This window comes from Staurois parvus, unplaced genomic scaffold (assembly GCF_062004578.1).
Source record: "Staurois parvus isolate SC_StPar_1 unplaced genomic scaffold, SC_StPar_1.0 ptg000165l, whole genome shotgun sequence".
In the NCBI taxonomy this organism is placed as follows: Eukaryota; Metazoa; Chordata; class Amphibia; order Anura; family Ranidae; genus Staurois; species Staurois parvus.
In genome coordinates this window covers 19,929,267-19,951,500 of record NW_028317961.1, presented here as the reverse complement: position 1 = coordinate 19,951,500, position 22,234 = coordinate 19,929,267, and the positions used below count along the sequence as shown (strand labels likewise).

General features: G+C 42.7%; 1 protein-coding gene across 1 annotated transcript in view; it reads left to right on the top strand.

Moving 5' to 3' along the window:
* Positions 1-22,234, top strand: part of RSPH3 (radial spoke head 3) — an 85,157-nt gene that overhangs the window by 49,680 nt on the left and 13,243 nt on the right. The window contains exon 8 of the mRNA XM_089676288.1: positions 12,244-12,330. Within this exon, the coding sequence (XP_089532414.1) occupies positions 12,244-12,330 (87 nt within the window). The remainder of the gene's footprint in view (positions 1-12,243; positions 12,331-22,234) is intronic.

Here is a 22,234-nt window from a genome sequence, read left to right as displayed (position 1 = left end):
GGGCAACATGGCTTGCGGCAGACAGAGACCCGCAGGTGAGAGCCAGGTGCATGATATGTGCAATATAATTAAAAAATTTATGTTATGGTTCTCACCCTCTGGAGCTCTCTGTCACATTAGCCAGCTCTTGTTCGGACATGCACAGACTTCCCAACTTGCAAACTTGAGAATGAGGGACACTTGACAGGGGTAAAGGCCTGAGGTGCACCATACATGCCGAGGCAAAAGGTAGGTGTGCCCAAGTTTTACAGTTGGGGGGGCATCAGGGACATAGTTAAACAAAACCCAGGCTTTGGATATGTGCTGGGGGGTTCACTTTGGGAGGGTAGAGGACTTCTGCTAGAAGATGGAGCAGAAGAGGGGATCAGATAAGTGCTGGGGGGATGCTTTGGGAGGGGAGTGGACTTGTGCTAGAAGGTGAAGGGGCACATATGTGCTTGGGGGGCATATATACTGGAGGGTGCAATGGGAGGGGACTGGACTTGTGCAGGGAGGGTGGAGGGGTCAGATTTGTACTGAGGGGTGCTTTAGTAGGAGATAGAACTTGTGCTAGAAGGTGGGGCGGGGGGGCAAATATGTGCTTGGGGGGGAACTTTGGGAAGGGAGTAGACTTGTGCTGGGGGGGTCAGATACGTACTGGGGGGCACTTTGGGAGAGACACAGAATTGTGCTGGGGGCATCAAATATGTACTGAGGGGAGCAGACTTTTTCTGGGGGAGTTAGATGTGTACTGGGGGGGGGGGGGGGGGCGCTTTCAGACGGGAGAGGACTTGTGGGGGGTTAAATGCGTATTGGGGGGCAATTTGGCAGGGGAGCAGGCTTGTGCTGGGGGGGTCAGATACATATTGGGAGGACACTTTGGGAGGAGAGCGAACTTGTGCTGGGGGGTCAGATATGTACGGGGGGGAATGGACTTGTGCTGGGAGAGTAAGATACGTACTGGGGGTGCATTTTAGGAGGGAAACCGACTTGTGCTGGGTGGTCAGATACGTACTGGGGAGGGGAGGCTTTGGGAAGGGAGCAGACTTGAGCTAGAAGGTGGGGTGGGGGAATTCAAATTCAATCCCCCCCCATCCAGCACATGTTCTCTCCCCTGCCAAAGTGCCCCTCCAAAACGTATCCTTTTAGACCTTGTTACCTACCCCCTCCATCCCCCTTCCCGGTCACTGTGTCCCCCCTCCCCTGCAAGTATCTGTTACACCCACTGCAGACTTCCAATCATTGCAGCAGAAGCAGAATGGCGTTACTCCTTCCTGGCTCTTCCTCCTGTCTGTGTACAGGAAAACAGAGCTGGGGAGGAGGAGAAGGAGGTAGCTTCAGTCCAGTTAGTCCAGTCAGTGGGTTACGGTGACAAGCAGCCAGCAGTGAGATGCTGGCTGCAATACTGACACTGAATCACGAAAACAGAGCAGTTGAGAGGTATGCATGTGGTACTGGCCCACTAGGCAAATGCCCGGTGCACCCTATGGCCAGTCTGGGCCTAATTCCTAAACAGTGGTAGAAAGGTGCATAATAAAAGATAGCTCAAATTCAGGCTATAATAGCATTAAAGTACTCTTAATTAGACAGGTGGGGGTGCTGTGGTGCTGCTCACTTTGTAAGTTTCCTATAATGTCCTTCCCAAGTCCTAGGCCACATGGCTTCTCTTCCCTCGTTTTTATTGTTTGTGTCTCCATTTGGGAGATCCACCAGAAAGTGAGGGGAGATCCAACATTTTTGAGTTTTCAACAGAACAACAGATGAGGGTAAATGTTACAACTGTCTTAGATGGAATTTCCTCTTGCTTCCTTTCATTTCATGTTGCATCTTCATGTCTACTTCCATACTATATCCAAACATAAAGAAATAAAGGTTTTGGCCATACATACACTTTAAACCTATTGCAGAAGATGAAGTACAAAATGTCTAAAAACATCAGCTTACATGTTTTGGTCGATACCTGCTTTAGCGATGTAAACGGGTGTTTTTAAACTTCTTTTTTTCAAACTTTTTATACTTGTACTGAAATATATTTTGTAGTACCTATTGAAAAGTAAAAAGCAGGATTTTTGTACTTACCATAAAATCTATTTCTTGGAGTTCACTAAGGGATACAGGATTCAGTTATTCTGAGACATTTGGGATATATTGCTGTTCAAATTGGAAATTGGAAACCAGACATTGGATAGCCAAGTGCAACCCCTCTCCCTCCCAGAATGCTTCTGTTTTGTAGAAAAGCAGTATTAAGAGTAGATTACAAACACAGAAGGTTGAGTCCTTTAATTATTTCTAAGAAGCAAATTACACAGTAGAAAACATTTATGGTAGCAGTACAAAAATCCTGTTCTATTTCTGGTTCATTGAGAGACTCAAGCTCCTAAGCACATAGCTGCATGAATACCCCAGATCCAACAGAATAACAATAAAAGCTTTTTTGAAGGAAAAAATTATCTAAAGCAATAAAATGGCTGGAAAATAAACTTTTTTTCAACAGAGAAATGACATCCATCCTCTTAGGACACTGGCAAAAAAACTGAAGTATGCTGGAAGTAGAAGGGATTATACCTAGCTAGCCAATGACTTTTGTTTGCTAGTGCTCAATTTCTCCTGTATGTGGCAGTATAACCTATGTATCTCACAATAACTGAATTATGTGTCTCTTAATGACAAAAAAAGTAAGTCCTTTTAAACTTGAGAAAAGGCGGGGATGCCAAATCCTTTGTACTTGCATGGTTTACACTTTTGAATTCTGATGAATCATTTCAAACAGAAATATCTTTAAATAGTCAAACTGAGGGCTGTGACAAAGGGATAATCATGTCCAGATTTTAGGAAGACAAAAATGATTCTGCCAGCCTTGCTTAAAAGGATCATCTTGCATGACGATTTCTAGGTATGTGCTCACTGGTCACCTTGTACTTAGGAGGGCAAGTAATGTTTTACAGAACAAGATTACTTCTTAGCAAATCATGTCACAGCTGATGATGTGGCTGAAAGGCAAATAGCACTCAGCAACCACAGGGTTAAGACTGCTGACTGCTATTTGCCATTCAGTCATATCATGAGCTAACAAAGTCACCCAATGCCTATCTCATGTAGTTTATATGCTTTTGTTCTCAGAGGTACTTTTCCAGATTATCATATAATATAATTAATGATCTACTTTTTTTCCTTTGTGTTTCCTTGTTTCTTGTGTTTAGAATTATGTCATGGTAAAACCTTAATCAGCCTTGAGTCTTTAGAATACCACGACAGCATTTTTTTACATGATCGCTGGCATTATCGGAGAATGCTTTTTAAGGGCAACCTTAGACAAGCCCATTATGTGTTTATATCTTCATAACATTGTATGGTTCTGTTATATCAACTTACTGGGCCCATATTTTTAAATCCAATTAGATGTTTGTAAATCAGTAGCACACACATAGTATATTAAGTGTCTATGACGTATTCTGAGAATATTCTCTGGTGATTTAGAATTATTGGGACATAGCTCAATTTGGTCTTAAAATGTTTTAGTCATGTCTAGGATTTATGCTTGCTGTAGGGTTAGAACATTACATTTGTTTCTCTGTAAAAAAAAAAAAAAAAAGTTTTAGCATGGCAGTACTAGGCTCGTTGGTTCGAATCCCAGCCATGGCACCACCTGCCTGGAGTTTGCATGTTCTCCCTGTGCCTGCATGGGTTTCCTCCAGGTACTCCGGTTTCCTCCTACTCTCCAAAGACATGCTGGTAGGTTAATTGGATCCTGTCCAAATTGGCCCTAGTATGTGTATGTATGAATGTGAGTTAGGGACCTTAGATTGTATGCCCCTTGAGGGTTAGGGACTGATGTGAATGTACAATATATATGTGTAAAGCGATGCGTAAATTGATGGCGCTATATAAGTACCTGAAATAAATAAATAATCTTGGACGTATCCATGGGAAAGAGAAGGGTCATTGGTTTTTCTAGGTGTGCAAGGAACAGATATTTATGCTATAGTAGAACATCAGCCATAACAAATTCTGCTATTGGGTCCCTTTTTTGGGTGATCTTGGGTAAATGCTATCATTGTTGTCCTTTTTATTATAGTAGCCTTGGGTGGCATGATCTGCCGCAGTTTATTTGGCTCTCTGTGAGCTAGCTGCCCCCAACCCTCCCATGGTCAGAACAAGCTGAGCTTGGCTTTTCACCTATTAAAATTCTCTATTCCTAAAGATTCCTATTCCATGGATTCCTAGAGGACAATATCTATAGCTCTTCTTTGGGGAATGGTTGACCTTAGTAGGTTGGCTAAAGAATTGTAGTTGGGATTGAACCCTGTCCCACTTCACCTAAAATTAGAATCTAATTTACTAAAACTGGAACTCTAAGAATCTGATGCAGCTATGCATGGTAGCCAATCGGCTTCTAACTTCAGCATATTCAATTAAGCTTTGCCAATAACACCCATGTCACATTGGGTGCAAACTGGCATGCAATTTGCATGCCATGCGACTTACAAATCCCACGCCAAGTCGCACCTTATTGTCCGCAATTACAGCAGTCAAATCAGTGCAGTTCCAACTTGGTCAGAGCTACAGCGATTTCTAAAGTAGTACATGCACTACTTTTCATGTGATTTGCATAGACATCTTGTCAGATGTCTTGCAAATCGCACCTGAAATCGGCATGGCTCCTGACTTTGAAATCATGCGACTTACAGTGAAATTGCACGATTTCAAAGTGGGGCTTGATGTGACCGGGGTGTAAAACCTGGAAGCTGTTTGGTTTCTATGCAGAGCTGCATCTGAATTTTTTGAACTCTCCAATTCTAGTAAATCTCCCCATTTTTTTCTTTTTATAATATATCATATCTGTATCTAGCAGTAGGTGGCAGTGTTTTACCTGTCAAATAATGAGGTGCCAAGTCTACTAAGGAGTAAAGGCTTCTAGCATTCCTGTTTCTTGTGCTGTCTTGTGGACTGTGCCCCACTAGAACATTAACTTTAGTAGGTGACTGAAAGATTGACTAAGGCTGGCCATACATTATACAATTATCTGGAGATTTTTGGTTTAGATTTACCAAAAACCATATAATAGGAGGACAAACCTAAACAACACTTTCAGTTATATCCAATTAGGCAGGCCCTTGCACTACACAATTGAAGGTAAATCTAAAGGAAATTGGGCAGAAAATTGGAAGATAATTGTATAATGTATGTCCAGCCTAAGTTGCACTCTTATTATTGTAAGCAAAATATATAATAGAAAAAAAGAGGGATCGGTGCAGCGCTTGAAAACATAAAATGAGTACTCAAATCAAATGTCCTAAGCATATATATAAACGCACAAAAGGAGAGAAACGGAAATGAAATGCAATAGTACACGATGCGCTATTCAGTTATTGATAACAAAGCACACAAATGTCCAAATTCCCATGTCAATTAGTATAGGGAATAAATAGAATGTTGTGCAATCCGGAGGTAAAGATCCTTGAAACAAATAGAATGCGCACTCACCAGAAGTGCGTATAAAATACGCATATAGAGAGATATAATCTTCAGAACATCTCGGTCATCAAGGTTCTGGTCAGGTCGCACTCTACATCATCCTCTGTCTCACCGTAATCAGCAGTTACCAGGGTTCATCAGACAGTATGGGCGTCAGAGTTCTCCTTGGTCCAACCAGGCATTGTGGGAGATGGTGCTCTCAAAGAGAGCCCAATAAGGGACGCCACATAGTGTGATGTTGTTTGACACAAGTTTATTTGTCAAAATAGGGCAAAAATAAAAAGTGTTACTGACCATAAGTGATAGTAGGCCACATGTGGTGGCTAGATGTCCATGTGCTGTAGCTCCCCTGACTCGTATCGTGCGATGCACGTTCTCAAAGGGTGCAGGGCTTACAAAGGTATACGCTCGCTATACTTTTTATACTATGAGCAAAATATATAATTGCAATATTTTTTTCAAATAAAAACTATGAACTCAAGATAAAATTTTTGGACAAAATTATCATATCATGGGCATAATGGAAATTTTTCTTAGGCTGGATAACAAATCTGGAAGGCCGCAATGGGGTGGATTTACAAAAGGCAAATAGACTGTGCACTTTACAAGGGCGGTTGCACTAAGTTTCCTCAGTAAATGCTAATGCAACAAAGCTTCGCTTTGTAAAGAATACCCAGAGGAGGCAAAGAAAGTTTAAAAAATCCTTTTTTTCTTGCACGATTGGATGATGGAAATCAGCGGAGATTTACCACATTCACTAAACTCTGGGTAAAATTAGTGCAACTGCACTTGCAAAATGCACAGTGTATTTACCTTTACTAAATCCACATCAATGTGTTTAGGGAGGCTAAAATGTGGGTTTGCCTGTGAAATCAAGACCAAGATCTAGGGAATTTCTTATAGAATGTAACAATATGGACTTGTATGGAAGTATACAGTGTATACTGTTGTCTACCTGTCATATCCTCTCCTGTATTGAAAATGCCTACTCTTATTTCACTGCAGACTGAGCTTCCCAGTGTGTATTAGAAGCTGCAGCGTATCATATAGAGCCCACTTAATTTGCTGGTTGGAAGACATCTAGCATCATCTAAGCCCTTTCCTCTCCACCCTGACTGTCACTGGCCCATCCCATTTCATTCATTAAATTTCACTTCTTTCAGTCATGCAGGCTAACCATCACAGTGGGCATTACTTAGGGCTGTCTGCATGTAAATGCAGTCTACCTAGGAATGCCCATTCCTCCAGAATGACATCAACCCATGAAGACATTTAGATATCTGTATAACTCCTCCTAAGATCCAGCCCACTGCTTGCATCAGGGCTGAGGGCTATTTAAGGAGTACTGAGGCAGTGTGCTGTGATGTTTTCAGGATACTATGTATGGCACTCTGACAGACCCTCCCATCAGCTGAGATCTGCTTGCATAGCATAGGGAAGCATAGAGACGCAGTGATGATATCACTTGGTCTATAATAAGATATGTAATGGCAATACATCAGGTTGTTAGCATGTTGATGAGGAGGGGAAGAAGGACCAGGAAAGGCAAAATGAAAGCATAAACATCAGATTTAATAAAAACCTGTCAGAAGAGAGATATATGGGCTGTCATTGCTGACCTCTCCCTCTGAAATTACTAGTAGCTGGACTGGCAAGCTGATCTTCTGTATACAATATTAAAAAGTCCTTGTACTAGTATCAGCCAAACATAAGGTTTTATAAATACAATGTATAAACACTGTACTTTTAGTGCAATATAGGATAATTTATTGACTTTGATAGAGGTGTACTTTCAAGCACAATGCCGTGTACGTGCCAGTGAAGTAATATATCATTTATACAGCTGTCCATATGAAAGTAAGTACTGGCACAAAGACCTGACTTCTTGTTTCTGTGTGTTCAGAGAATAGTTTATTGTGTAAATAGTACATTCTATTCCATGTGTGTGTGTATATACTATATATATATATATATATATTTATGCATTTGTATGACATGATGAGAGGTAATCAGGCAAGTAATCCAATCAGATTTCAGCTTTTACCAAGTTTATGAAGTTAAAAAAAAAGTTGCTGATAGAGCACTATGGATTGCAGCACTGTGTACCGCAGCCTGTAGAAACCAAAAGAATAAACATCAAAATGGGTATTTAATCAAAGAAAGGAATTTAAATGTGTAGTACTAATGTTAACCCCGCACCCTTAAATTCATTGTAAAGCCTTCTATTTTTTTTATAATAAACATGTTATACTTACCTGCTCTGTGCAATTTTGTTGCACAAAGTGGCCCCGGTTCTCCTCTTCTGGGGTCCCCCGTGGTGCTCTAGGTTCCTCCTCTTCCTCAACGCACCACAAATTGAGATATTTTAGATTAGAACCACTTTTAAAGTCTTTAGAAAAAATGGTGTGCATTTGTGTGTGTATACTGTATATACAGTATAGCGCTACCCCGCAGAAGCCGCTTGTGTCTTGCCCAGGCTTTCCCCTAGATTTCTTCAGCCAAGCACACAGCATTTCCTTAGCCAGCTGCACACACCTTCTGCTCATTACTCCAATGATCAGTCTAGGGGTTGTAGGTTTTTTTTTTTGTTTTATTGGGGGTTTTTTTTGGAACTGGGATAGAGAAAGGATATAGAAGGATATTCAAAATCAAACTCTGCACAATTGAGGACAGCTTTCTCAAAGTGGAACTGTGTAGCAGACTGTATAAGAATGGAGCAAAGTCCCCCTGTAGACATGCAGACTTAGTGGACAGTTGCTCTTCTGGACACCAGCCGGTGTCCCCTCTAGCTTACACCCAGCAGCTGACAATATAGGTCCCAAGGGGGGATAAAAAGCACAAGTCCCAGCATTCATGTAGAATAGTCTGTACTCACAAGACCCTTGCTGCAGGTCACCTTCCTCTGTGATACCAGACAGGATCTGTAGACATCCTCCTCAGTCAGCTCTTAGAAGCACCATGGGTTTCAGCATTCTGACCCTCAGGTCGCCCATCCAAGGCCTCCTGGCAGCATGAGCCAGAGAGGCAGCCATATCCCCTGGTTGGAAATCCCATCTCAGAGAAAGAGGAAGAAGAACCCAGATCCCATGTGCTCACTGAATACAAATACAAGTACCCAGCATGCACACGGGCACCACTCCTTGTAATCGGCTAGAACAGCTTTCATATTCATGCTGCTGATCTGCATGGGTCACTCCTGTTCACTCAGAACCTTCTAAGGTCTCCTGCATACAGAGGAGCCAATCACATCATCAGCAGCAGCACTATAAGCCACACAGATCCTTTCACTAAACAATTATAGCTTTCTGTTATGCAGAAAGCTGTTATATTTTACCTATCAGTCTTCTGTTAAGCAGAAGACCACATTATACTAAACTAGACTATATAAATCCTAGCATCCTATCTAGGAGGGTTATATATACAGTGCTCACCATAAATGAATACACCCCAACAGATCTATCAGAAAAACTTTCCTTTCCTTTCAGAATCAACATTTTCTATGGAACACTATACTACAAAATACTCCCACAAATACGGCCCATTGATTGCAAACAAGATTTGTTAATTTGCACACACAAAAAAGTATTTTTTCTAACAAATTTATTCAAGACCATGTTGCAAAAATGAATACACCCCAATGACAGTCTTAGGAGCAAAGCTAAATTTTAGAAAACAAAATCCTAATTAAGAATTCTACTACAGATGAGTCTAATTCATTACACAGGTGTCCAGCAGACAGTTGATTATAAAAGAGCGTTACTTAACAAAGAAAACCCCCTCCCATTTCATGCTGTCAGCAATGGCACCACATAGAGAAATGTCACATGGCCTGAGAGAAGATAATTTCTTTACACAAGAAAGGTGAAAGCTACAAGAAGATCAGCAAAGCTTTAGTTATCAGTCAGAATACTGTAGCAAATGTGATACAAACAAAGATGGAACTGCAACCATCTTACAGATGTCCGGGCCATCCACAGAAGTAATCCCCTCAACAGGAGCGTCTTCGGATGAGAAGGGTTGAAGAAAATCGCAATGCTCACTGCAGTTTGCTAAAAAAGTAGAAAGCCAAACTGTGGTGATTGTTTCCCATGACACAATATGATGTACACTGCAGAGAAATGGCATGCATGGGTGTCATCCACGAAGGAAGCCTCTCCTAAACCCCATGCACAAAAAAGCCCACCTAGAATTTGCCAGGACCCATGCTGAAAAAGACTACTGGGACTCTGTACTCTGGAGTGATGAGACCAAGATAAATGTTTTTGGAACAGATGGCTTCAAAACTGTATGGCTTTACAAAGGTGAGGAGTACAAAGAAAAATGCATGGTGCCTACAGTGAAACATGGTGGTGGCAGTAGCTCAGTGAAAAGTGTGGTACCATGATGGCTTGCCACCCTTGCGCTGTGAAATTTCCTTGCTACTAAATATTCCTTGGTCAACTATTAGTGGTATTATAACAAAGTGGAAGCAACTGGGAACAACAGCAACTCGGCCATGAAGTGCTAGGCCATGTAAAATGACAGAGCAGGGTCAGCGCATGCTGAAGCGCACAGTGTGCAGAAGTCACCAATTGTCTGCAGAGTGAATAGCTAAAGACCTCCAAACTTTGTGTGGCCTTCAGATTAGCACAACAGTGCATAGAGAGCCTCATGGAATGGGTTTCCATGGCCAAGCAGCTGCATCCAAGCCTTACATCACCAAGTGCAATGCAAAGCGTGGGATGCAGTGGTTTAAAGCATGCCGCTACTGGACTCTAGAGCAGTGGAGATGTGTTCTCTGGAGTGATGAATCGCGCTTCTGTCTGGCAATCCGATGGATGTATCTGGTTTGGCGGTTGCCAGGAGAACGGTACTTGTCTGACCGCATTGTGTCAAGTGTAATGTTTGGTGGAGGGAGGGTTTTGGTGTACGGTTGTGTTTCAGGGGTTGGGCTTGGCCCCTTAGTTCCAGTGAAGGAAACTCTTAAGACATCAGCATACAAGACATTTTGGACAATTTCATGCTTCCAACTTTGTGGGAACAGTTTGGGGATGGCCCCTTCCTGTTCCAACATGACTGTATTCCAGTGCACAAAGCAAGGTCCATAAAGACTTGGATGAGCAAGTTTGGTGTGGAGGAACTTAACTGGCGTGCACAGAGTCCTGACCTCAACTCGATAGAACACCTTTGGGATGAATAAATGCGGAAACTGTGAGCCAGGCCTTCTCGTCTGACATCAGTGTGGTCAAACATTTCCATAGACACACTCCTAAACCTTGTGGACAGCTTAACCAGAAGAGTTGAAGCTGTTCTAGCTGCAAAGGGTGGGTAAACTCAATATTGGACCCTACGGACTAAGATGCCATTAAAGTTCATGTGTGTGTAAAGGCAGGCGTCCCAATGCTTTTGGCGATATAGTGTGTGTGTGTGTATATGTATATACAGTATGTATGTATGTATGTATATATATATATGTGTGTATGTATGTATATATATATATATATATATATATATATATATATATATATATATATATATATGTATGTGTGTGTAACTGATACCCCTGATACCCTTTTATTGGCTACCTTAAGTCAATAAAAATGGAAGTATTCAGGCTAGCTTTCCTTCTTGAGGCTTTATACATTATTTATACATGAAAATGTATACATATAATATATACAATTTTTTTCTGTTATTGTATAAATTCTTTGACGTGTAAACCTGTCCACGCACAGTATATGTATTCAAACTTTGAATTTAGCCTGGAGTTCTGCTTTAAAGGGAGCCTGAGCCCATACTATGGAAAGTAAAATATATGAACAGTCTGAAAGACCCTGTTATTATATTGTCATTTGTTAAATAGGAACAGCCTGTAAAAGAAGACAATGTATATTCTAATCTATACTTACCTTTACAGTGACTGTCTGCATACTCTGCCACTTTGCTGCTCCTGTGTAAATAGCTGCTCCTCCCAATACATGCCGTGTTTCCTCCCACCTGCTCATATGTCACTACAGGATGTACGAGCTAGTGGGAGGACTGCACACCTGGAAAAGTTATATAGCTGAAACTGCCTGAGTTTAAAGACATAGACTACTGGAAAGGTAAGTATAGATGCACATTTTTTTACAGGCTGTTCTAACTTTTTAAGTAGGAGCATAAAATCACTTTAAAACAAGTCCTCACTGACCTCTGTAGTACAGCCACTAAAGAGAAATTAATTCCCATTACTCAGGGAAGTACTGGCATCACAATTATATCCCATTGCTGCTTCTCCCAGTAAAAACTTTCCACCCGGCCAGTCTTCAAATGTAAACAAAGTGCTAAAGATGATAGAAACCTATTGAAATCTTTAAGGATGAATTACTTCAAATGCAGTTATCGAGGTCAATGAGGGATTGTTTAAATCTTTAAGGTTTAGTTCACAAGGACATTATGGCCCGTACAGCATGGAGGAGCTCTATGTTTGCAGCTGGAGCCATGAAGAGCTGCTAATAGGCAGTGTTACTCTAACGGGATGCAGTGGCTGTACAGACACACACATCCTAAATTGGAAGTCATGCAGGAGCAGCTCCAGAATGTTCAGGATCCAAAATCCCATGGTTTTCAATTGTGCCTGTTAACATGTGAGTGTATAGTGTTGCTTGGAGTTTGACGCATGTAGCTTCTTTTGAGCTACAAGCTTTTTACTTCAAACATCCTCTCCCGCATTTACATTTACTGATATGGTTATTTTCACCTTCTGTTTGTTGCTCGTCATTTGATACGCTCATGTTTAATTTGTTTTTACATTTCTTGTTTATATGTTAGATGTAGAGACCGGATTCATACCATGGCTCATGGATGAGGTAGAGAAAACATTAAAGAAGAATGACCTGGGAAGAACTATTCTAGACCGTAAGTATATTCAGGAATACACTTCCCATACACTGAGTGAAATGCAATGTACCTACCTAAATGTAGGGTATATTATGATATATATATATATATATATATATTGTAACATTTGGGGATGTCTAGCTCAGTGGTAGATGCATTTTTCAAGTGAGTTCACACCAGTCAGGAACTATTTTCAGGGCTTGGTAGCCCACTTTTATTAAACGGAAAGGCAAAACAAAGGTTCCAACATAAGGTTTCCCACTCAGGGGTTATTCTTCAGTAAAATACACACAGTCCAAATGAAAATACTAGCCCACCTGGCTACTCTTCCACAGCACTGCTGCTATAGTTAGTGGTCCTTCTGACCACCAGCTCTTTCAGGCACACAGCTTAGAGCCACACACGACTCTTGTGGCCAAGTCCTCAGGCTATTAACTGTCTCTTACAGACCTTCATATTTCGGCTGCCACCTGCAGCCTCTCTGACTCCTGTAGGAGACCTCCTGTCTCTCTTGGGTGGAGCCCTGAGGTATTCCTAAACCTCCATTATAAGGCCTGTGTGCATTTGGGCACACCCTGCTGTTCCTCCACAAAACCCGGACACTGGGTTGGAGATTCCAGCCCATCCAAAACACTATGGAATCTCCAAACTACGGAGCCCTTTCCAGAAATACCAAAACCTGGAGAAAGATGCTAAAGCAGTTTTCTCCACTCAACAGCTATACTCCGTGGTCCTGCACTCAGCCAATGTGCACAACAAATTAATTTGCAACTAATTGCCCATGCCTTGACATAAACACGCTGGTCAATTAATATCTTCTTGGAAAAACTTGTCTGTGTAAACATTTGAGATAATTCACAGACTATTGTTTTGGACAAGGTATTCCTCAAAGGTATCGCCTCGTTATATCAGATGGCAGTCTATGAGGATGACCAAAATATATTATGGGCCTCAAGCAGATTTCACCAGAGGCCTACTAAATCCATTGCTATTCATTCAAAGGGAACTTCAATCACAGGTAGGGGCACCAAGGAATTACAGAAGTGTGACAGATTGGTGTGGTTAATTGGCATGTGGAATAGGACCTGCAATTTATTTTAACCCCTTGGCGCCAGCGCCTCCTGGCCCTTTAAGGGAGGTGGGGCGAGGTTTTAGGGTCATGTGACCACCATGATTCGCCGTCACATGATCGGGAAAGGTCCCGATCAAAAGAGGAGCTCTCAGCACATATGTTTTTCTTAATTGCACACAAATGTGCGGCCGCTCAACGTCTAGGCCCAGACGCCGGGAGGCTGCATATTTGTGTGTGGCCGGCGTGAAGAGGTTAAACTTCAGCCAATAAAACTAATCAATAATCCTTATCTCTGTTTTCTCAGCCCCCAGATGTACCCTAGAACAGGGGTCTCCAAACTTTCCAAACAAACAGCCGGTTTACTGTCCTTCAGACTTTAGAGGGGCTGAAGTGTGGCCAGTGGAAGTAGAAAATGTCCTGGCATGTGTAAATAATGCCCCCTCTTTGGTTCTAGGGGGAGGAATAGCACCCCATTGCTGGTGTCAGTGAGAGGAATAGTGCCCCAAGGGCTGGACAAAGGCAAGCAAAGGGCTGCAGTTTGGAGACTACTGCCCTAGAAAATTATTATGGGCTAATTTAAGCACCATTATTTTGTATGGTCGTGGTACCTGTAATTGTTCAACAATCTCCTCTCAAATTTGAGAGATATGATATAGTAGGTCCCCGTTGAGAGCAAAGTGGGACCATCGTTCACCTGCCCCCAGTTTCTGGGAAGCCCTATTGATGAGAACTTGTCAGGGTGTGGGAGCAAGCTCAGAGACCAGTGGCTGTAGCAGTAAAGAAGTTCACTAGTACCCAACTGGAAATATACAAGCAAATACCCCTAGTGGATAATGCAGGCTCCCCTGAGACACAGGGTCTGACACTAGCCATTTGTCACCAGAGCTCTTCATGGTGGAGATGGGTTTCACTGTGTGCTAATGCCAAGCTGTGGCCCTCTGGATTGCTCAGTGTCAAAAGAGCAAGTGGGGGTCAAGTAACATATGAAGCATATAAGGAACAAACAGCTGAACAAGCAAAAAGGTCAGTAATGAGTAGCAGCTGGATGGGATCAGATGGAAGCATAGTTGATGAACAATCTAAGGATCGATTATGAGTGGAAGTGAAGATAAGGACAGCAGCGGGTATGCAAGGATGTTGGCTGGAGAAAGCGCAAAAATTTGGCAAACAGGAAGTGCAGAGACATGGCTTAAGTCAGGAAGCTCATGAAAGAAGCAAAGAGTTCAAGGTTCACCAAAAACAAGATATGAAACAAAGTTGTCCAAGGGATCAGGCAGGGAGCTGTCCAGCATCTCGAGTGGCACAGAGGGAAGAGCTACAGCCATATACTCCGAGGTACCAAGTTCAGATTTGGACCCTGAAACAACTACTTACTCTCATGACTGGACCACCTTCAAGCCAGGATGGACAGGATTAGAGTGGAAATCCCCAATCTCCTCCTCTTCTCCCCCAGCATAACTTGCAATGGAGAATCCCCCCTCAGAAACTAGTTAGGGTTGAATAGGAGAATCTTCATCACGTGTCATCAATGGGCATTCCAGTAACAATATTATCCACCGTTTGGGGAGCCAGGTTGGCCTCCTGGTCAAGCGTCTTTTTCCCCATAATTTCCAGAATCTTGGAAAATTTTGCATCACAATAATGGGATGTACCAGGTTCTTTATCAAACCAACATCATGTTTTTCAGTCCCACATCGTATAGTAATCAGCACCAATACAGTGGATAAGACTTAGTATCTCCATGAATGCATACCACCTGGAGAATTATGGTCACTGGACCAACCTCCCTAACTAAGTTCTCCTGTACTAGAGTCCACTGATCAGTGATTTTCAGATCGACTTGGCAAACCCATTGCTGCAGGTTGATAGACATGGACTGAAGGTGCCAGTCCATCACAACTCTTTCCACCATCTGGAAGCTTATAAAAAAACCTGTTTGCAACCATTTAATTACCGACTCTATTAATTCATGCACCTGCGATTGCTGAGGTAGCTAATTTGGCTCTGTAGCTCCAACAGTGCACTTTAACGGCTGTAGTTACCCATAGGCAAGTTAAGATTTCCAACTGTTCTGTGGCAATAGACCATGGTGTTTTCAAATTTGGGGTCTAAATATGCCTTTTAACGGTCTCCTGACAAGAAAAGAGTAACCACCCAATTTATCCCAGGGTCACACACCACTCTCTGCAATTTTTTTAAAGTAGTAAGAAATGCCTCAACATCATCTGTAGCAGTTAACGTCTACAGAAAATGTCTCTCCCTAGTAGTTGGTTGATTGCCAGGTATGTCAGCCACTTGCTACTTGAAGTTCTACTGCTTCAGTCAACATTGTTATCAGTGCTGCCAGGACAGATAGCTGGGCTTCCTTATTTCTTTGTTGTACCTCCTAGATTCTTCTGGAGTGTAACATTGACCAGGGATTGCTCTGCATATGTGGCTGCTGTGCAACATTAACCACCACCAATTTTTTTAGTATTGCTTCCATTCTAAAGCCTGCCATAGGTGGATCAATCTCGGCTGGCTCAGCAGGGACCGGACAAGATTTTATCCATCTATGGGCAGGCTCGTTGTGCTGAAGTCGAGACCTTGCTCAACTTCAGTACAGCCAGCTTGTTGAATTTTTTTTTATGCAATCACTGCTGGCATCTATAGCCGCCAGCAGTGATCATGATGTTCTGCTGGCAGAGAAGGCTCCCTTCCGGCAGAACACAATAGCACTGTGGGAGGGAGTCCCCCATCAACACTGACTCTATTGATGGGTGAATCCAACTTATTTTTCCCTTCCACCCATGGTGGAAGGAAAGAAAATTGCATGATCTATGGGCTGCTTAACAACTTGGCAACTGCGCTATAGCTGAATGACGGCTACAGCATGGTTGTCCAGTCCTAGGAGGGCGTCATATGACGCCCTCCCGTGCGCCCCCAGCAGCGCGCACCCGACAATCTTTGTGATCGCTGTGTCCTACGGACACAGCTGACCACTTGATGTGGTAAAAGGCTAAACACAGCGGCCTTTTACCACGTGATCAGCTGTATCCAATGACACAGCAGATCACCAGGTAAATACAGTTGCCGGTTATCGGCTGCACTTTCCCAACGCTGTCACAGTGTGAGAAAAGTACTTCAGATAACCGGCAAATGTCAGAAAACTGATTGGCACTAATCATCAGGGCACTGATGATCAGTGCCCAGCAGTGCCACCTACCTGTGCCACCTGTCAGTGCCCATCATTGCTGCATATCAGTGAAGCCTCATCAGCGCCAGCTCATCAGTGCCTCCTATTAGTGCCCATAAGTGCTGCCTATCAGTGCAGCCTCATCAATGCATATCAGTGAAGGAAAAAAATTACCTGTTTGCAAAATTTTATAATAAAAATAAACTTTTTTTCAAATTTTTTGCTTTTTTTTGTTTATAGGTCCAAAAATAAAACACCCAGCGGCGATTAAATACCACCAAAAGAAAGCTCTAATTGTGTCAAAAAATGATAAAAATTTCATATGGGTGCAGTGTTGCATGACTGCGCAATTGTCATTCAACGTGCGACAGCTCTGAAAGCTGAAAATTGGCCTGGGTGCGAAGGGGGTATAAGTGCCCAGTAGGCAAGTGGTTAAATCCAAAACAAAAAAAGAGGTACTGGTCCTTTAACAGGTCTTTTTTATTATTGTGCCTGTCTGCTTGTCCTAGCACCAATTGTGATGTGCAGGGAATTAACCAGGACCCAGACACCTAAATGTTTATCACAAAAAACAAAGTGTCCATTGTGACCTTAGCAGCCTTGTCTTCAGTGGCATAACATAAACAATGCTGCCATGGCAACTCAAAGTCCTGAACACAAAAGTTACTGGCTTACTGCAGCATAATGTCCATAGGGAAAGCTAAAGTCCACATACTCTCTTCTGTTTTTCCTATTCCCTTTTCAACTTCCCTGTTCAATAAACCTACACAGTACCCAAAGATATAATACTCCAGTGGGCTATACGTATAGATGTGCAACCACACTGGAAGAATGTAGGAAACAAGATAAGTGTGTGCTCTTCCTGATTTTTTTTCTAGCTTTCCAATTAAAATATAGTTAACCCTTTCGCTGCCAGAGCCTTTTTTGCACCCATGTTTAAAAAATCATTTTAAGCCTAAAGAGGGCATAAACCCTCCAACATATTATTATATATTTTTTTGAAAGCAGACACCCTAAAGAATAAAAAAGCGATCGTTCCAATTTTCTATGTTACATGATATTACCACAAAGGTCTAGCAAGTGCAACATTTCAGTAAAAAATACAATAAAGTTACCCAATATGTCAAACCTTAAATATGCGTGTGCCCGTGAAATGGTGACACACTAAATATATTATATACATACTATACCCTCTATTTTCCATAGGTGATGCTTTTAATGCCTCCTGCAGGTCATCAGTTTAGCATTAGGGGGGAGGTCAGGTGCTAGAATTATTGCTCTCACTCCGGTGTGCACGGTGATATGTAATGTGAATCCCAATCAATGTTTTTGTGTGTAGGTGCTCTCCAACACATGCATTTTTATTCATACATGTGTGCATGTAGAGGTGGAGGGTCTCACGATTTTATTTGGGAAGGGGGGGGAGATTTTATGTGCTTGGGTGTAACCTTAATTTTTTACAATTTTTAATACAGTTTTTTACTACACTTTTTTTCATCACATAGGGGACAAAAAGTGCCCTATGTGATGCTTTTTTTGGTGACCGGTTCTCTTTATTGAGACATCTAGGGTCTAAAAGTTGAACTGCATGTGGGCCAGGGAAAGAGAAAGGGGACCTGGAAGTTACGCTTTACACGGCGCTTCCGGATCTGCTCAGCTCCCTGCCCTCTACCTGGTGGCACCCGCTATGCCGATCCCGGGCCTGCAATCCATGGAAGCAATCCGTCTCTGGATGGCTATGTTAATTCCTGGAAATCTCTCCAGTCATCCAAAGAGCCCCATTAGATTCATGCCAGATATGTTAAATCCTGGAAGTCTCTCCTGTCAGCCAACTAGTTCAGGATTTCCTAGTTCATATAGATGTTCTTTCTGCAATGGCCCTGCAGTCAGCATTGACTACTTATCTGCGTTACAGGTAGCAGAGGACTTAGCTTTTCAAGTCAGACTAGAATATCTGGTGAGATCTTGCAGAGTATCAAGACTAGAACTAGTGTTTTTTAGCTGTCCACATCTCTAAAGACTCACTATTGTTAGTGGCTGGCAAATGGATACTGTTTCTGGCATTTGTTACACTAAAAAACTGGCTAATGCAAGAAAGACTTTCCCCATACACTCACAGATTGTGCACTTTATGAGGACTGACCCAATCCTTAAGGGATATTTATTTTATGGAAAAAGAAGAGATGGACTGTTCCAGTATTGGATTCTGCTATGTCAGTTATCAGTAAATGCCTTACAGTTACACTTCAGGGCGGACTGTGAGAGGAGAGGAGTTCGTCACGCTGCCCCGCCTACATCCGGGCTGCCCCACCTACATCCTGACAGCCAATGTTTGCCAGCGGGCGCCCGGCACACAGAAGAGCTGCATTAAAAGAGCCGCGGCTTGCCGACCCTATTGCCTGTCACCTGGTGGGCAGTGAGCCGCAGGAAAGGTGAAAAAGAGCCGCATGCGGCTCCGGAGCCGCGGGTTGCCGACACCCGTTCTAGTTGAACATAAGCATGTGTGAACACACATATGCCCGCCGCACCTCACAATGCACTGCGCTCTGACAGTGCATTGTGAATGGCCAAAGCAATGCACATGACCACGGGTCAGGTGCAATGCTTTGGCCAATCACAGCACAAATGGGCGGAGCCCAATTGTTTACATCTGATTTGGAAATATCAGATAGTGGTGATTTCTCGGCAGAACAGGCCCGCAGGAGTTGGGTTTTTTTTTCTGCAAGTCGGCATCATCTTGACAACACTGGATGCCATGATTGACGATGGATTACAACTATGGAACCATTTTTTGGGATTTTTTTTTTCAAATACAGGACTTGTAAAAACCACATACTCATTCACAAGGGGGAGACCGGGATCTGGGGGCCTCCAGATTCCTATAAGCCCCCCACCCGCAGACCCCCACAACCACAGCCCAGGGTTGTGGGGAAGATGCCCTTGTCCCCATCAACATGGGGACAAGGTGCTTTGGGAAGGGAGCCCCCCTACCCCAAAGCACCCCCTCCATGTTGAGGTCATGTGGCCTGGTACGGTTCAGGAGGGGGGGCGTTCACTTGTTCTTCCCCCCTATCCTGGCCTGCCAGACTTGTGATCGGTTCAATGGTAGGAATTCTAGGGGGGACCCCACGTACTTTTTTTTTCCTCTAATTTTGGGAGGTGGGGCTCCCCTTAAAAGTCCTACCAGGCCTAAAGGGCCTGTAACAGCTGTTAGGGGGAAACCCATGCATTTTTTTCTTTTTTCAATAAAAATGTTATGCCTCCAGGCATGATATTTAAAGGAAAATTCCCATTTCTTTTTTTTTTTTTTTTTACTTGAATCAATGAAAAATGACTGCCCCTTTATAAATGGTACTTTTTGGAAACATTTTTTTCACTGATTCTTGTCCCTCAGAGCAGTACCTGAGTCTCCATACCCCTTTTATGGCCAATAGCTTGTATATAAACCTTCAAAATAGACTAGCATTAACCTTCCCATAGACTAGCATTAAGTTTGAAGTTCACGGTCGAACTTTCGTTAGGTTTAAATGTTTGGCCGCAAACGGAACAGGGGGATGTTCGGTCCATCACTAACTGTGAGTGCCTTGATAAATTCATCAAGGAAGTTACTGTGGGAAAGGTTCTCCTACCCAATGAGAAAAGGCTCAAGTCTCCTACTCCTATGTCTACTACCTCTACTCAGGAAAAGTGACCTTTACCCTTTCTCCAGGCGTCAACTTCCAAACCAAGACTAAACACCTTTTTGTTGCAAGTCATGGACTCCCAAATCCACCAAGCCTGCCCAGAAGTCTTCACAATTAAAGGTGGTCCCATCTAAATCCTTCAAGTGAGGGAATGTCTTTTGGTGTTTATCCCAATCTGCATCCCAGTCTCTGCCCTCTCCTCACTTTTTGCCTTTTAATATGCTAACTTCAGTCCGAACAAAAGCAGATTTAATGGCCACATTTCACCATAGGCACAAGGAGTGGCCATACCAGTTCCTTCAGAATAACATTTTCAAGGTTTCTATTAAAACCATTCATAGTTCCAAAACTAAATGGGACCTACTGAAGGACTCCTCAGTCACAACCTTGTGTGACAACGCTCAAACAATGATTAGGATCCTTTAAATCTTTGTGTGGATAACCAACAGTCTAATCTTGGAAACATCCAAAGCCAGAAATCCAAATCTCTGAATGAAATAACGAATTTTGTTGAAATTTGTTTAGTTTTGTTTCATATATTCGTTTTCCAACAAATTCTAAATTTTCAGAACAATTTGAATCGATTCAAATCCATAGAAGACCCTTATCTGAGGATGCAGCCTGGTAGGCTAAGATAGGGGGAGGTGAGCACCCCCTTTCCTAAACCATACCAGGCCGCATGCCCTGAACATATTGGGGGTGTTTTGGGGTAGGTGGTTATCCCCCCCCAAAGTACCTTGTTCCCATGTTGATGAGGACAAGGTCCCCTTCCCTACTAAACCTGGCCTGGTGGTTGTGGGGGTGCGTAGGTGACTTATCGGAATCTGGAACCCCTCTTTAAGAAGAGGACCACCAGATCCCACCCCCACAACCGTTTTTGAAAAGTCTGTTTTTTAAAAAAAAAAAATCCAACATTAATAATGATGAACGCCGGCCACCAACACGAAAAAATAAAGAGCTCTGCATCTAAAGAAGGCGCTCACTATCTGACAGTTCCTAAATAACTAAGGGGCAGGGCCATCTAAAGACATCACCGGGTGACCCTGCTCCCTTCTGAAATCACCCGGTGATGTCATCAAATGGCCTCACCCCTTGGTCATTTAAGAGCTGTCAGATGGCAGAGCTATCAGACAGTGGGAGCCTTTGTTGGTTGCAAAGCCCCTTTTTTTTTCTTCAGGTCAACAGCTGGTGTTCATCGTGATTGATGTTGGATCTACTTAGGGGAGCTTTTTTTGTTTTCTTAATTAAGGACTTGTCAAAAACTGTTGTGTTTTTACTCACTTCTTACACTTTTTTGGTAAATGAGAAGGTGTACTATGCACCCCATACTCATCCACATAGGAAGAGGCCAAGATCTGGGGGGCTCTCTTGTTAATGGGGACTTCCAGATTCTGACAAGTCACTCCCTGCACTCCCACAACCACCGGGCCAGGGTTGTGGGGAAGAGCCCGGATAAGGGTCTGGTATGGATTTTGGGTTGAACACCACACAGTTTTTTTTTTTCAGAGTTTTTCATTTTCTGCAATTGCTTTTTTTTTTACATTCAGCTGTCAGTGGAGAATCCTGCTGACAGCTGAGGAGTCATCAGTTGTTAAGGACGTGGTGGCCGACTTGCTGGCCCACTCCTTAGCAACCAGCTATTCTTGAAATAGATTTCAGAATGGTTGATCATTTTTCAACCGATTTCTAATCGCTAGAAAAATTTGGAATTCATTAGAAAGTGAAAAAAAATTAGATTAAACTAGACGAATTCTGAAAATGAATACACAGTAAAATCCCTGGTGGCTAGAGATATGTTTAACCATTTTATTGCTAGCAGATGCTTGCTGGCTGTACATAATTAACCCCTTCATTGCTAGCAGATCCCTGGTGGCTGGACATGATTAACGCTTTAAGTTTTGCCAGATCCCTGATGGAAGCACATGATTAACCTTCTTGCAGAACCACACCCATAATAAATGAATGCCCCACCCCTAATTAAAGTACATGCTC